At 52.5% G+C, this 15,666-nt stretch overlaps 1 protein-coding gene across 1 annotated transcript in view; it reads right to left on the reverse strand.

Moving 5' to 3' along the window:
• MYH14 (myosin heavy chain 14) overlaps positions 1–15,666 on the reverse strand; it is a 57,209-nt gene that overhangs the window by 20,025 nt on the left and 21,518 nt on the right. Inside the window, exons 13-23 of the mRNA XM_081118666.1 lie at positions 14,729–14,881; positions 14,385–14,558; positions 13,978–14,151; positions 12,512–12,626; positions 9,052–9,239; positions 7,023–7,144; positions 4,502–4,571; positions 4,223–4,383; positions 3,156–3,264; positions 2,187–2,318; positions 1,186–1,392 (exon numbers count right to left, since the gene is read on the reverse strand). Of these exons, the coding sequence (XP_080974792.1) occupies positions 1,186–1,392; positions 2,187–2,318; positions 3,156–3,264; positions 4,223–4,383; positions 4,502–4,571; positions 7,023–7,144; positions 9,052–9,239; positions 12,512–12,626; positions 13,978–14,151; positions 14,385–14,558; positions 14,729–14,881 (1,605 nt within the window). The remainder of the gene's footprint in view (positions 1–1,185; positions 1,393–2,186; positions 2,319–3,155; positions 3,265–4,222; positions 4,384–4,501; positions 4,572–7,022; positions 7,145–9,051; positions 9,240–12,511; positions 12,627–13,977; positions 14,152–14,384; positions 14,559–14,728; positions 14,882–15,666) is intronic.

The following is a 15,666-nucleotide window of genomic DNA, read 5'->3' on the forward strand; positions in this document are numbered from 1 at the left end:
TAAACATAATAAATAAACATATCATGTCGATGGGCACTGTCCCCTACGCGTTGACCAGGCACATGTGGAGCCTGGTGTGAAACAAGAAATTTTGATTTAATATCTTGAGCTGCCATGACATCTGGTAGAACTGGGGGGACCTAAAGCCTCCCTACTGGCTCTGCTCCATGTATAAGGCCCCCCATCCAGGTGACCCTCCGTACCACAAGGACCAGGACAGAGCCTGCTTATCCCTGTAGACTGGATGTCAGCCACCTGCCAGTCGGAACTAGTCTAACAAGCCAATCACCGCTTCCTGCAGGACCAGGGTCACCTCACCCTCTTGTTGCCACAAAGCCCACCACAAAGCCACGACTTGTTCACTCTGTTCCTGAGCACACCCCACGTGGCTTTCTGTGGCGTGGTCCCTGCTGCACTCAGGTGTGAGCATTCGTGACTAATAAACTGCTGTCTCACCCGCCCAGGGTCAGGTGTGGTGTGTTAGGCCATCTCCATACCCGCACTAGCCGGGTAAGAGGAGGCAAATTAAAACACTCCCGAGCTCTTGAAATGTGGCCAGTGTGAATGAGCAACTGAATATTCTATTTTATTTAATTTTATTTATTTTAAATTTAAAGTCAGACACCCAATGAATCCCTGGAAAACTCTAAGTATATTTGGAACAACTTGGGTCTGTAAATCGACTTTTTCAACTGAAGAAATCATGAGATATAAATGCAGGTGAAGTATCGCCGATGGAAACTTGGCACCTGACTTGAGCTGTGCCTTAAGTGTAAAATACACATTGGGCTTTGAAGGGCAACCATGGCAGGGCAGCCTGCCTGTGAGTGCAGCAGCACAGAGGCTAATGGAGCCAGGGGATGGACAGAGACAGAGTACTGAGGATATCACTTCAGCTCCTGGATCCAGCCATGCCTGAAGCTGATCCATTCTGGAGTCTCCCATTATTTGAACCAAAAAAGAAGAAAGAAAGAAAGAAAGAAAGAAAGAAAGAAAGAAAGAAAGAAAGAAAGAAAGAAAGAAAGAAAGAAAGAAAGAAAGAAAAAAGTATTTTTTCTGCTTGTTCCCCTTTGAGCTGTTTTCTGCAAAGTCATGGCCAAAAGAGACACTGTCTGCAGAAGCAAAGGTAGGCGGGGGCAGACAGAAGGGAGCGGGGAGGTGGCCTGCGGGGACGTGGGGACCGACCTGTATATGTTGCTGCAGCCTCTTCTTCTCATTTTGCAGCTGGCGGCTGCACTCCTCCTCCTCCCCCACGCGGGCCTCCAGCTCCGACACCACCAGCTCCAGCTCCTGCTTACGGGCCGCCAGCCGCTCCCGGGTCTCCTCGGCCTCAGCACACAGCTCAGCCTCTGCTCGAAGCTGCTCTGCCAGGCGGGTGCGCTCCTCTTCCACCTGGGGGTGGGGTGGGAGGTCACAGGTCAGCAGGCAGTGCCCCCAGGGGCCCCAAACCCATTCCTCCCCTAGGTCCCCATCTCAGGATGACCCCACATTCTCCTAGTTACTGAGTCAGGCCCCTGGGTGCCACCCTATCCCTCACCACCCCACGGCCCATCAGTCCCCAGCTCTGTCCCTCCTGTTCCCTGACTCCTGCCTTGTCCCCTCCTCTCTGCCCCCATTGCTCCAATATGCTCAGGCCTCTTCCTCTCCCAGTGGTCACCCTCCCTAGCCTCTTCCCCAGCCTCCTGTCTCTCCCTCTCCAGGCCACCCTGGACAGCTCCAGGAGGCCTTTCTCTGCCTCACATTTCATTTAATATCCTACGCCCAGCAATTTAACCGAAGGAAATAATTCAGGAAAAGCAAACAGACGAATGCTTAAGGGGTTTGCTTCAGCATTCTTTTAAGATACCAGAAATACTGGAAACAGTGCAAAGTCCACCGCCTGTGTACCAGAACCCTGCTCCACAGCTCGTGCCCTGCTCTGCCCCATCTTGGCACCCCACCCCCTGAGCACCTTGGCTGGGGAGGAACCAGTCCCCCACCCAATACCCTGCCTGCACCCCAGGGTCCTGCCTCCTGCGCATCACGGCTCAACCACACCACACAGTTTCGACGCTCATTCGGCCCCAATACCCGTTGGCTCTGACCCATCCAAACCCTTCTCCCCACAGCCCTGCCCTCGCACATCCCGCTCAGCCAGAAGCCCCGCCCCCTGCGACCTGGCCCCGCCCACAGCCCCGCCCCCTTACCTGTGCCAAGCGGCTCTGGAGCTCGCCCACCTCGCGGGCACTCTGCTGCTGGAGCTCCTGCACTTTCTGCAGCTCCTGAGCCCGGGCCTGTAGCACCTCGTCCTGCCGCGTCACCTGCAGCAGCGGCTTCACCTGGGGGGAGGTCGAGGTGGCAGAATGGCGGGGAGGCCGCTTGGCCCAGGAGCCAAGAGCGCACACACTGAACGGGGCTGGATTCCTGGAGGCTACGGCCAGCTGCTCCACCCACTAGCTAAGGGACCTCGGGCAAGCACGGCAGCGCCCCGTCTGTGAAGTGGGGGTGATAACAGTCCCACTGCGCAGGGGTTTTGGAACAAGGGAAGGAGTTAACCCCTGTAAAGAGCCTAGAACAGGCCCGGGAGCGTGGCCAGCAGCCCTAACCAGTTTCTTTTTTGCTAAACGAACCCTCTGTATACAAGAGACACTGTTATTCGGTAGCACAGTGTTTCTAAAGTTCTCAGTCCCAGGTCCACGGGGAGAAACGCACTTTACATGGTGCAATTAGGTGACAAGTGACACACGCATCAGTAACCGAAGTGAGCGTTTCACAAAACCATTCTCCCCCTGGCCAAGTGGGACACGCTCAGTACTGATTTTAATCTGTACCCTTTCACTGTAATAAACTGTAACCGTGAGTATAATCATGAGGAATTTCTGTGAGTTCTTCTAGGGAATCATTGAATCTGAGGGGGGGTCTCAGGACCCCCTAACTCAGCCCTGGATCCAGTTGCACCTGAAGCTGTCCTGCGTCTTTTATCCATGTTGCTTTCAGTCCGATTTTTTGGTCACTTGCTACCTAAAGAATCCTACTGAACAAAGGTCAGGCTGATTGGTCCCATTGCACAGATGCGGCCAATTGAGGCCCAAACAAAAGAAGTTGCTCTCCCCAGCAGACCTGCCCCCAAGGTCCTGTCCCCTCGCCACTCAGGCCACCTCCGCAGGTGCCCTCACCTTGGTGAAGAGCCGCCACCACTGCCAGTGTCTGAGCTTGAGGTAGGCCGCACAGTTCCGCTGCATCACCCTCAGCGCGCTCTGCTGCTGCTGCCGCTTCTGGAAGGCCCTGGGCAGGACACAGGCATATGGGAGGGCAGCTTAGACCCTCCGGGCCCTGCCCCCTTAGCAACAGAGAGCCTCCTTCCACTCCTCAACCATGATTAAATGCCTACTGTGTGCACAAGCCGTTCTATTATTGGTACATCTTGTGTACAGTTCATCAGCCCTCCTGCCCTCGACCCTCTCTGCCCTATCCCCTCCTCTCTTCCCATAGCCCCAGCCCCAATTCAGGCCCCCCCTTCGCCCACCTGGACCCTCGCTCAGCCTCCTCCCGAGCCTCCCAGCCTCCAGTCCATCTCAACAAGCCTCCAGCCCTCCCCTGCTCACAGCCCTCCTATGGCTCCCAGCACCCCAGGCCCCTCAGTCTGGTACTTGGAATCCTTTATCTGCTGACCCTTCCCCCGGGCCAGTTCGAAGGGGAAGGAGATGCTCCTGCAAGCTTCCTGCTTTCCTGAGGCCTGGGTACCTTTCCACCCTCCTTGGTTGACCTGGTCACCAAGCGTGACCTAGGCGTCCTGGTCTGCAGGGCCTCCCACTGTACGACCCCCATCAAAGTGCATCTGTGATGCTTTGTACCCACATTGTCTGCCCTTCCAGACTGAAGTCCCTCAAGGGACTGGGCCAGCAGGGTGACCACCTGGACCTAACTTACCCGTGGCTTTCTCTATGTTAGCACTGAAAGCCATGCACCCTGGGAAGCCTCCAGTCCCGGGCAAACGGGGATGCCTGGTCACCGGTGACACAGTCTAGCTCTTCTGTGTCTCCAGCATCGCTCAGCACTGGGCCTGGCCCACAGAGGCCTTGGGGACTGTAGGACCAGGAAGCCTGGGCACCTGGTGGCTCCCTCCCTTTGTCTCTCAGCCCTTCTACCATCTTTGAGGCCTTGATATCTGGGGCCATCTGGTCAACCCCTCCATGCCCCAGCCTTAGCCAATGGGACCCCAGCAGACAGCGTGGTGCCCCACCTGCGAGCCAGGTATCCCCGGGCAGCTGCCTGGAAGGACACGATGATGTCTGTCACCTTCAGGTCCCGCTCCTCTTCCAGCTGGGCCAGGACCCCGGCCCGGAAGAAAATCTTACTCTGTCCCACGCGGTAGAGGTTGGGATCCAGTTCTAGGGCCTGGATCTGTGAGGGGTGGGGGGTGATAAGGAGAAGGGGCGGTAACAGGGGAGGTCCCAGCCCCCTCCCCAACAGCTGGGGCTGTGCACATGTGCACACACACACCTGCACCCCCCACACTCACCATCTTCTCACAGGCCTGCTTCCCATCCATGAAGCCCTTGGGGATGGCATTGGGGGTCAGGATCTCGTACCTGCAGTGGGAGGGCATGGGTGGGGACAGGGTCAGAGTGACAAACAGCAATAACCGATGACAAGAACAGAAAGAAAAATGGACGTTCGCTCTCAGCCACACACTGGCTAAGAGCGTTAGTGCCACCGCCAGCAGCACCGACGATAAAAGCGCCCAGTCCTGCGACACCCACTGAGTGCTGACCACGAGCGGGTGTTACATCCCCCACTGAGTGCTGACCACGAGCGGGTGTTACATCCCCACCGCCTTTCCCGAGATGGGAACAGCGGCGGGTCTCAGAACAGGAATGTGAGAACAGCAAGGTAGCGGCTGATGTTTTTGAACTTCCTCTGTGTCAGGCCCTGGGCTAAGTGCTTTGCAGCAATTTCTTTCAAAGTTCTGCGTGGAACTCCGAATTAAAAAAACACATTTTACAAACACATACGTGTCTGTTCTCAGAGTCTTTCCCCTGCCGTGTGTGTGCGTGCATGCGTGCATGCGTGTGTGTGTGTGTGTGTGTCGGAGTTTCTCCATCACCAGGGATCTTGTTAAAATTCAGATCCTAGTTCAGTAAGTCTGGGAGAGGCCTGAAAGTCTGCATATCTAACAAGCTGCCAGATGCTGGCGTTGCTGGTCCAGGGACCACACGTTGAGTAGCAAACTACAGACCTGTGCTGCCCAGCAAAGCAGCTGCTGGCCACGTGCGCCACGTGCGACTACTGAGCCCTTGAAATGTGGCCTGAGCAATTGAACTGGATTTTTTTTTTAATCTTCACTCGAGGATATGTTTTTATTGATTTTAGAGAGAGAGGAAGGGGGAGAGAGAGAGAAAAACAAACAAACAAACATTGATCGGTCACATCCCATACTTGCTCTGACCTGGGATTGAACCTGTAACCCAGGTATGTGCCCTGACCAGGAATCGAACCCACAACCTTTTTGGTGCACAGGATGACACTCCAACCAACTGAGCCACTGAGCCAGGGCCAATTGAACTGGATTTTTAACTGTATTTAATTTTCTTTCTTTTGTTTAAAGTTATAACAGACATTTATTTAAAGTAATATTTGGAACCCAGATGGTTCTAAATTGTACCTTCCAGGTTTAACCAACATAGTTAAACTACGGAGGACAGATGCACCCACAGATTTGACCACATGCTGATTTCTGTGCCTGGCCTCTCTCCCTTTCCCGTCCCCAATAACCTCTTTCAGATACGGTGCACGGGAGGATTTAACCTCTCCATATCTTGTCCATATCTTGTCTTATCTTCAGGCAAGACCTGCTGCCTCACGGGCAGGCCCAGTGCTCTCTTAATGCAAAACACCGTCGGGACGCAGGTTCAGGAAGCCTTCTTGTGGCTTCTCTTACATGGTCATCTGCACGCACTGCACGGTCCCGCATTAACCGGTTTACTGGACCCCGCAGTGTTAATGCCATTTTCCAGTACCCTCCGACAGCAGGCCGGCTGGCCAGTGTGACCCGAGACTCGAACGGTACTTCATTTTCACTGACTGAAATTTAAATTTAAAAACGCAAGCAGTGTAAAATATTTTGTTGTTGTTAAACACAACTTCATTGCGTTAGCAAGACAACAATTTGCTTTGACCACCGGAAATTCAGTGTCTGAACCGGGATGCGCCGTGGGTGTAAGGCACACGGCATGCCCAAGGTTTGGTATGAAAAAAGTGTGCATATCTTGCTACTGATTTTTTATACTGTTTACATGTTAAGATCACCCCATATCTTAGATGCATTGGGTTAAATAAAATATCTTGTCAACATTAATTTCACCTGTTTCTTTTTACTTTTAAAAACATGGCTACTACAAAAATTTTAATTGTAGACGGGGCTCACATTATATTTCTAATGGATGCTACTACAGCTGTATGAAGCGTAATTTTTATAATATTTACCATATTATTTAGTGTTTTCTGTTCTATCCCACTCCACTGCATTTTTTTAAAAAATATATCTTTATTGATTTCAGAGAGAGGAAGGGAGAGGGAGAGAGTTGAAACATCAAAGATGAGAAAGTCATTGATCGAGCCCGAAACCCGGGCAGGTGCCCTGACGGGGAATCGAACCGCGATCTCCTGGATCCTAGGACAAAGCTCAACCGCTGAGCCACCCACGCCCGGCCGGGCTCCACTGCATTTTTAAAGAAATGCCAATTGCAACATGTTGATTGCAATAGGATGCCCCATGCCCTTTCTCTCCGGGAGCGCACTGAGTGGGTATTGCTCGCCCAGATCACGGAGAAGACTGAGGCTCGGCAAACCTAAGGAGCCTGCCCCGAGGCCTGGCTCAGAAGCAGCAGTGGGAGGTCTGGGGTGCAGCAGTGGGAGGCCTGGGTGCAGCAGTGGGAGGCCTGGGTGCAGCAGTGGGAGGCCTGGGGTGCAGCAGTGGGAGGCCTGGGTGCAGCAATGGTGGCTTCCAGAGCCGAGCCCCACCCCCCCCGCCCCCCACTCACCGCTGCCGGAACTCTTGGAACAGGATGCGGTTGGGGAAGCCCTGGCGACAGATGCGGATGCCCTCGAGGACGCCGTTGCAGCGCAGCTGGTCCAGCACCAGCTTGGGCTCCAGCTTCCCGGCCTGCGGAGAGCGAGGCGGACACGCAGGGTCAGCGGCGGCCGCACGGGGGCGCCAGAGCCGAGTCGGGGAAACCAGGCCGAACGGCCCTTTCAGCAGGTTGGCAACTCCTATGGTTCAACCTATAATTTACTGAGCGCCTACTATGTGGCCAGACAAAAATCCCTGCCCTGGGGAAGCTCACAGACCAGGGGGCGAGACTGACAGTAAATGTAGTGGAGAAATCACTAATAAACGAAAGTAACAAATAACAAAAAGCGCTAACTAGAACGGAGCAGGAGCAGGGAGGGTGGGCAGGGCTGAATTTAACACATAGGATAGTCGGCCCAGGTGTGGGGTGAACAAAGCCTGTAAGTCATTATTTTTGGTAAAATGATAAAAATGGGAAAGATCTAAACAGCACAAGAAGGTAAACGATACATTACAAAAGAGAGCTTTTGCCTTGCCCAGGCCGCCAGAGCAGTCAACACAACCCCATTTCCTATGGAACCTTCAAGATTAGTTGTCCTCAGCCCAGGCTACACACTAGCGCCCCATGGGAAGCTTAAAACAACTAAGATAACAGCGACAACAACCCCCCCCCCCCCAAAATAACAACCCACACTGTGCTCCAGCTCTCGCCCAGGGCAGAATCAGAATCTCTGGGTGGTGGGAATTAAAACATGAGAACCACCAGTCTGGTCTTTTTCTATGGCCATTCAGGCATCTCTAGCTTATATTTAGGCATCCATCAAGCATTTATTGAATATCCACTGTGTGCTACACACTGTCCAGGTTTTGGGGACTCAGTGAGAAAGGAGATACAAGCGGCTACCTTCAGGTCATTTACGTTCCGGCAAAAGGCAGTTTCTGTTTATCTGTGAGTGTACGTGCCCCTGTTCCTTGGCAATAAGGCTTCGATATTGTGGGAGGGAGCTCTTCCTTCCCCTCTGCTCTCAGTCCAGAGTGCCTAGGACTGAGCCCATCCTGGCGCAATGAATAGTCATGTGACCCAGGTCTGGCTATGGGTTCAGAGTGACTGGTTCAGGGGTGGGACAGAGCCATCCTGGGCCAATGAGAGCCAGTCCTAGGCCTTATGTTAGGGCTGTGGGACCAGAGAGACTCTCCCTCAAGGTTGCTAAACTGGGAAAATAAAAGCCCGGAGCCACTCGTGGCTGCCCTGCCACCCTGAGGGGGCCGAGATGCTAACGTGTCAGAAATAAATGTGCCTTAGATCTGATAAAACATGGTGTTTGCGGACATGAGAAAGGACACACACACACACACACACACACACACACACACAGAGGTCCACCCACCCAGTAACCACAGCTACTTTCCAAGGACAGTGTAAGCCCCAAGCACCTAATTTTGTGGCCTCATTTCCCCTTCTCTATAGAGCCCATTCTTTGATTTTCCCAACAAGGACATTTTTCAGTGCCCTGGGAAGCCAGGGATGGTTTCCTCTAACCTACATGACATTCCCAGCACCAACAGCCATCTTTCCATCCCTGTACCTTCCATGGTCTGACCTACAACTGGACGTTTGCACAAGCTATTCTCTGCTCAGAATACCACCTCTCCTTCAGAGGTCAGTTGTCACTTCCTCCAGGGATCTTTCCCTGACTTCACCGAGCAGATCAAACCTTACGTGGTACTTACCACCCCTACAAATTCAACCAGACTTTCATTGTGGGTGGTTAGCTGAATGTCTGTGTTCTGCATTAGACTGTGAGAATAGGGGTTGGCTGTACTTCTCTCTAATGTATCCTTAGTATCTGGTACTTAGTAGGTGCTCAATAAAATTTAAGTCCTATGAACAAATGAATTTTCCTAACAGAGTATTTATTCTGGGAGAAAAGCAAGACCCTCATCTCCAGCCAAGTCCAGTAGCTGGCAGAGCCTCCCCATTCCCAGCCCAGGTCACTCACCCTCTTCTCATGGTTGGGGACGATACAGCGGACAAAGCTGGGGTTGGTGTTGCTGAGTGTGGCCATGAGGCGGCTCAGGGACTCCTTATAGAGCTGTCCCACTGTCCGGAACATACCCCGGCGGGGGCGGCCACCTGGTGGGCCATCCCCGAGGCTGCTCACCTGCTCCAGCCCCACGATGCCCTCCACTGTGTGAAGAGGAAACCAGATGTAGGGTAAGAAGCATATCAGGGGTCAGTTTGGGGAAGAGGGTTGGCCAAAGGTTAAGGGTCTTACTATTTACAGGGCCTGGCACCTCACACAGCCTGGTGAGGTAGGTAACACCAGCCCCATTGGACTGGGGGGCAAACTGAGGCTCAGAAAGGTGGAAGACTGTGCCCAGGGCCACACAGCTTAGAAACTGCAGGTCCAGGATTTTAATCCAGGCAGTGCGAGTCCTCTCAGGCCCTGACCTCTGACCCCTCTTCTCCTCAAGGACATGATCTCCGTTTTCCTTGTTGACAGATGACGACGACAGCAAATGCTTATTTAACACGTATTCTCTGCTGGGTACTTTCAAAGAGCTTTACATCCTCTGGTTTATAAGCCTGTGAGAATTGCTCCCGTTTTACAGATGAGGAAACCGAGGCACAGAGAAGGAGAAGGGTAACCACAAACACAGCATGGCTACGTTTTCAGGAATCCAAACCGAGTCACATTAAACATGGAAAGAGCCTGGCTTTTCTGCGTAATGTTGAAATAAGGAATCTGCCTTCATAGTTAGCATTTTTCTAGCAAGCCCTGATTTCACAGTAACTCTTTTTCTCTGTTATCATTTGATGGTGTCAATTCAGCTAGTGAGAGATCCCCACTCAACTTCGATGATCGAGCCATGCCAGGGTTCTCAGGATCCTGCAGCTGGGGCTGAATCTGATGTCCTGCTGTCCCCAGTGCTGAGGGTCATCAGGGGTCAACCAGATAATCTGCACTTAGGTAGGACCTGGTATATGGCGGGGGCTCAGATATAGCATTTTCCTCCCACTGCCATACTTATAGTTGTTATCAAAAGTATAATTATCATTTATTAAGCTCTTACAGCACAGGTAAGGGCTGAGGCTCTGGGACTTGATATCTTGGGTTCAAATCCTGGCTCTGCCACTTACTGGCTGTGTGATCTCGGGCTGGTGACTTAACCTCTCTGTGCTTCAATTTCCTCATCTGTGTAAAGGGCAGGTAATACTACTAACACCTGCTTCAGTGGGTCATTCAGAGGATTCTATGTGTTAATAGTAAAAGGGCTTTGCACAATGCCAGGCACATAGTCAGTGCTCAGTAAACACCAGCTGATATCAGCACCGTTGTTTGTACTTCTGCATGCAGTTTGGTTAGAAGAAGGCATTGAGTCTGGATACTGCTGAGGAAGCTGACAAGGAGGAAGAAGTGTAAGAGACCTCCTTATGGAGAAAAGAGGGGACAGATGTTCAAAACCAGGTTCCCAATCCAACAGGCCCACCCTCCTCTTCTGGCAAATCTCACCCATAGATGCAGAGCAACACCCACCCCCTGGCGGAGAAGTGGCAGAGCTGAGCCTCCCTGAAGATCCTGGGGGTGATGGTGGGAAGGAGCCAAGGAAAGAGAATTGCTGGAAGCCCCCCTGTTCTGGGGAGTGAGGACAAATGGGGGGAGAGGACAGATGTGGGGATGTGGCGAAGAGGTGGGGGGATGCAAAGGGAACAGTATGAGAAGAGAAGAGGGAGGGAAGGTGACAGGAAGGAAAAAGAGGGTTATTAGTCAACAGCAGAGTGCGAAGCAGGAGGGAAAGCCTGAATACTGGCCATACACTTTTAAAGCCAGGGAGACTGTTCTGTTCACGTTTGTGTCTACCCACTGAGGGCGTCAATGCGGCTGAAAGGACGAATGTCCTCTGTGAGAACTTAGTGCTGGAGGGGAAAAGAGCTCTCTCCCTAGAGGTTGAGTCTGCATCTGTTTTGTTAGGTATCTCTTTTTCCCCTGACTGCCAGGAAGCTTGAGGACTACCTTGATGCTTCCACCCAGCCGTTGCATTGGTCTCTCTGAGAATTTGTCTCATTTGCCTTTTCAGCTGGGCTGCGAGGATGCTGGGCATCCAACTCTGGGCTCAGGGCAGCTGTAGTAGAAATTGGTGCAAAAAAGGCCCCAATTTTCTACCCCTCCGTGTGACTTGCAGCTCCTTGAATCTGGGCTGGCCTTGTGACTGTCTTGTTCAGAACTATGGGAGAAGTAACACTGAGACATTCCAGTCTAGGGCTCAAGAGGCTTTGTATTGCTGTTTCCACTTTCCCTCTTGGAACCCTTTGAGAGTCAGTCACTATGGGGTGAAACACGTGAGGGGTCACTGGGAACATCACGTGTCCATGAATGAGGCACAGATTTTAAAGAAATGGGGTAGGGGGTGATTTTCAGTCTGAAGGGGGTGATTTTCATAGCAGAATCTGTTTTTGTTGCTGAACATCAAACACTGCTTTTCAATCCCTCTTGTGTACATTTTGTGAAACACAGATATCAAATTTTTCTTTCTCAAATCAGCTCACAGTATCAAGGTGCCCCATCCCCTTTTGCCCTGTGAGTTTGTTTTGGAAACCACTCATCTTGTTTATTTTGTTTTCATGTCTAGTTGCATAGGCTTGCACTTCCACAACTATGCTTTCCACTGCAATCAAAGATGAAAGCAAACTGACAGATTCCGGAAACCTGAAATTGGAAATAACTAAGATGCTGGTGCTGTCAGTTGTATAAAATCAACTCTCAAACCTCTTCTAAGGATGGGCAGGAGGTGGGGGAAGCAATAGACAAAGCTTGGAAAGGTACAGGGTCCTACCACAAAGGCATTTGGCTTTTCTGCCTACACCTCTTAGAAGTGTCATTCTGAAAAGACTGATGGGCAAATTCACATGGGCCTTGATGGAGCAAGAAAACTCCAAAACTATATTTCAGTCTGTTGCACCTTTCTTCTTCCTAGGGGCCCTGAAGAGAACTTTGTGACAGAGCAAAGAAAGAAAAGTCTAAAAGTTGACCAACCTGTAAAACATAATCCTTCTGGATTCTCTTGTTATTAATTCTTTTACAGTCAAATCTCTTGGTTGTTTGTTTTTTTTAGGGATCATATGCTATCTACAAATAATGTCATCTCTTTCTTTACAATATTCACAAACATTTCTTTTTCTCATCTGATTGCATGGGCTAGTATCACCAAAACAGTGGACATCCTTGTCTTGTTTAAGGAGGAGTGTTTTATCATCGAATATGATGCTGGCTTGAGATATCAATCAATCAATCACAAATTGGGAACGCTACTGTGAGACTGTCTGGCCTGCCTGCGTAAGTTCTGCATCTGAGCAGACAACTCAGCCTCTGAAACAAAGGTGCTCACACTGTGGGGTTGGGAGAAGGAATGCCCAGGACTTCAGGGCCAGGGCCAGGGCCAGGGGAAGCTGGTCCTCACCATCTTTCCAGATCTCTGCTGTCAGCCGATCTGTGCTCTGGTGCAGCAGGGCTGCGACGCTGTCATTCAGAGGATCCATGTTTTTCATGAGCCACTCGTTGGCCTTGTAGTCGACCTGCATGAAGTCAGGAATTGGAGGATGGTGAACTTGCAGGTTCACTGGCCCTCCCGATTTCCCAAGGAGCCTCCCAGAAGCTCTGAGGCTCCAGCTCTGGGGCTCACCACGAGAGCGTTGGTGCCACCTTGTGTCCGTGTCTTGAACTGCAGCCTCCACCAGCATGACCTCTCTCCCTTTACTTCCCTGCCCACCTGTGAACTCATGCACCGCTTTCTCTCTTATTCATTCTACTCCAGACACGCTGGCTTCCACACTGTTCCCCGAACAGACAACCCAGTTTCCATCTCACGGTTTTTACCCCTGTCGTCCCCAAGTCTGGGATTCTCTTGCCATGGATTTTCCCACGGATGACAGCTTGGGAGAGTTCAGGGTTTTGCTTTGAGGCTCCTGCAGAGTCACAGTATTGACCACAATTCCCTGCACATGTTCCCCCCACCAGGAGCTCCCTGAGGCCAGGGCCTGGGTCTGACTAAGCCCAGCACAGGGCTAGGCACACAGGAGGTCTTAGAAAATACACACAGGACACCCGGGGCCCCTGCCTCCCAGCCATTGTGTATGCTGTTCCCTTTGCCTGCAGATCCCTTCCCACCCTTCATCTGTCCTTTCTGGCACCTGCTACACATCATTTAGACCATATAGCCCATAGGCCAGATCGAGCCTGCCACCTCTTTTTGTAAATAAAGTTTTATTGGAATAGTTTCATTTATATATTCATTTATGTATTACCTGTGGCTTCCTTCATGCTGGGGTGGCAGAACTGAGTAGCTGTGACAGACAGTATCTGACCCACAAAGCTGAAACTATTTACAGAAATGTTTGCTGACCCTTGGTTTTGATTTCAGATCAAACATCACTCTCCTCTGTGGAACTGTCCCTGGTGTTCTTCCTCTGGGCTTTGGCTTTGACACTGCCTTTAGCTGTCCCTATTAAAGCACCTGTCAGCCTATGTCCCAATGGTTTGTATTTGTCTCCCTTCCAGATAAGGAACTTTGTGACGACAGAAACCATGTCTGACTTGGGTCCCGGACTTTGCTCAGTACAGGGCTGAGCGCACAAAAGACACATGTTTGCTGAATGAGTGGATACCATGCACATAATTCTCCTCTTGGCGAACTCCTATCCATCCCTCAAAAGCCACTGCAAATATCCCTTCCTTGAGGAAGCCTTTGTTGATTTCATAAAACAGATCCTCACTCCTCCTTGGGCTTTCTTAGCCCCTGCCCTGTCTGTGTCCTGTCCCAGTGGACACCTGGCGGCCCCTGCTTTCCATCTGCACCCTCTCTCACATCTGTAATCAAGTGGTCCCCACTCCCACCCACATGCCCCAAGGCTGACCCTTGCCCTCTACCTTGCCCGCATAGTGCAAGACGCTGAAGTCAGCCTGGTCCCGCAGGTTCCTCGGCCGCTGGAACTTGGGGTGGCCACCCTGTTCCTGGGCCACCTTCTCCACGAAGGACTTGTCCGTGGCCTTCGGGAACCAGCATTCCTCGTCCAGCAGGGCCAGGAGTCCAGGGGGGTTGGCCTAACCATGGACAGGAAGGGAGAATATGTCAGATCCCCATGATTGGAGCCAGGCCCCGTGGCAGCGCATCTCGGGTCCTAACCATCTGGCAGTCACACAGATCTGTGTCATTTTCTCCATTTCACTGATGCGGAGGCCTGAGGCCGGCGGGGCAAGGACCTGGACCATGGCCACTGGGAGGGAGGGGGAGATGGCTGTGGGCGGCAGGAGGGAGGAGCTGTGGGCTGGCTCACCGGCCGCTCGATGAGGTCGATGCAGGGCTGCAGGTCGAGGCCGAAGTCCAGGAAGGTCCAGGGGATGCCCTCGCGCTGGTACTCCTCCTGCTCCAGCACGAACATGGTGTGGTTGAAGAGCTGCTGCAGCTTCTCGTTGGTGTAGTTGATGCACAGCTGCTCGAAGGAGTTCAGCTGCAGGGATGAGGGGGCGCGTGAGAAAGGGGACGGGGCTCAGAGAGAGGGGGGCAGGGACACAGAGATGGGGGGACAGGGGCCCAGAGGGATGGGGACAGGGGCTCAGAGAGAGAGAAGCAGGGCAGTGTGCTGGAGCCCTGAGGCCCCAGCTGGCACAAAGCGCAGACCTGGAAGATCTCGAAGCCGGCGATGTCCAAGATGCCCAGGAAGGAGGCGCCCTGGCGGGGGCTGCGGTCCAGGGCTCGGTTGAGGCGCAGGACCAGCCAGCGGAAGAGGCGCTCATAGGTGGCCTTGGCCAGGGCCTCCAGCGCGAAGTCGGCCTGCGCGGGGGACAGGATGCAGAGTGAGGGCCTGGCCTGCACATCGGTGGCCCCAGCCTGTGCTCCGGGCCAGCAAGGAGACACTGCCTCCCCACCCCTGGCCGGTTCAAGAACGACGGCATTAGCAACAGCCGACCATCACTCCAGCCCTGCTGTGTGAAGCCCTCGGGGCTCATTAGTTCATTACTCCCCCCCCCCACTCCCTGCACCAATTAGAGGGCATAACAGTTAAGAGGGTGGACTCGAGCCTGACAACCTGGGTTTGAATCCTGGCTCTGCCACTTAGAGGCTGTGTTACCTCAGGCATGGCAATAAATCTCTCTGTGCCTCAATTTCTTCATCTGTAAAATGGATCCTAATAGTATCTCAGCTGAGAGTGGAATCCTGGTCAGTGTTACCTCCAATCTCTGGTCCCTGTCTGCCCCACTGTGTCTTCTTCATCCTAGGACCTCAAGTGCCCAGCCCAGGGCCAGGCAGAGGCCTCTGCCCAAGAACTGGATCCTGAAAACCTCTAGCCCGTGTTTACCTCTTTCCATTCCCACCACTCCCAGCCCGGCCTGAGCCTCACTGGCATTTGCTTGGATTATGGCAGCTGCCTCCTCATGACTCCCTGCTTCCCCTGTGGCCCCTGGACTCAATGCTCCACATAGAAGAGAAGACGATCTTTATAAAAAACAAACTGAATCAACCCACTACCTGGCTTAAACCCTCGCTGGCCTCCTGCTGCACTCTGAGTAAAACTCATCTCCTTACTGTGGCCCCTAAGACCCATCACAATCTGTCCC

The sequence above is a fragment of the Miniopterus schreibersii genome (genome assembly GCF_964146895.1).
Source record: "Miniopterus schreibersii genome assembly, chromosome: 18".
Lineage (NCBI taxonomy): Eukaryota > Metazoa > Chordata > Mammalia > Chiroptera > Miniopteridae > Miniopterus > Miniopterus schreibersii.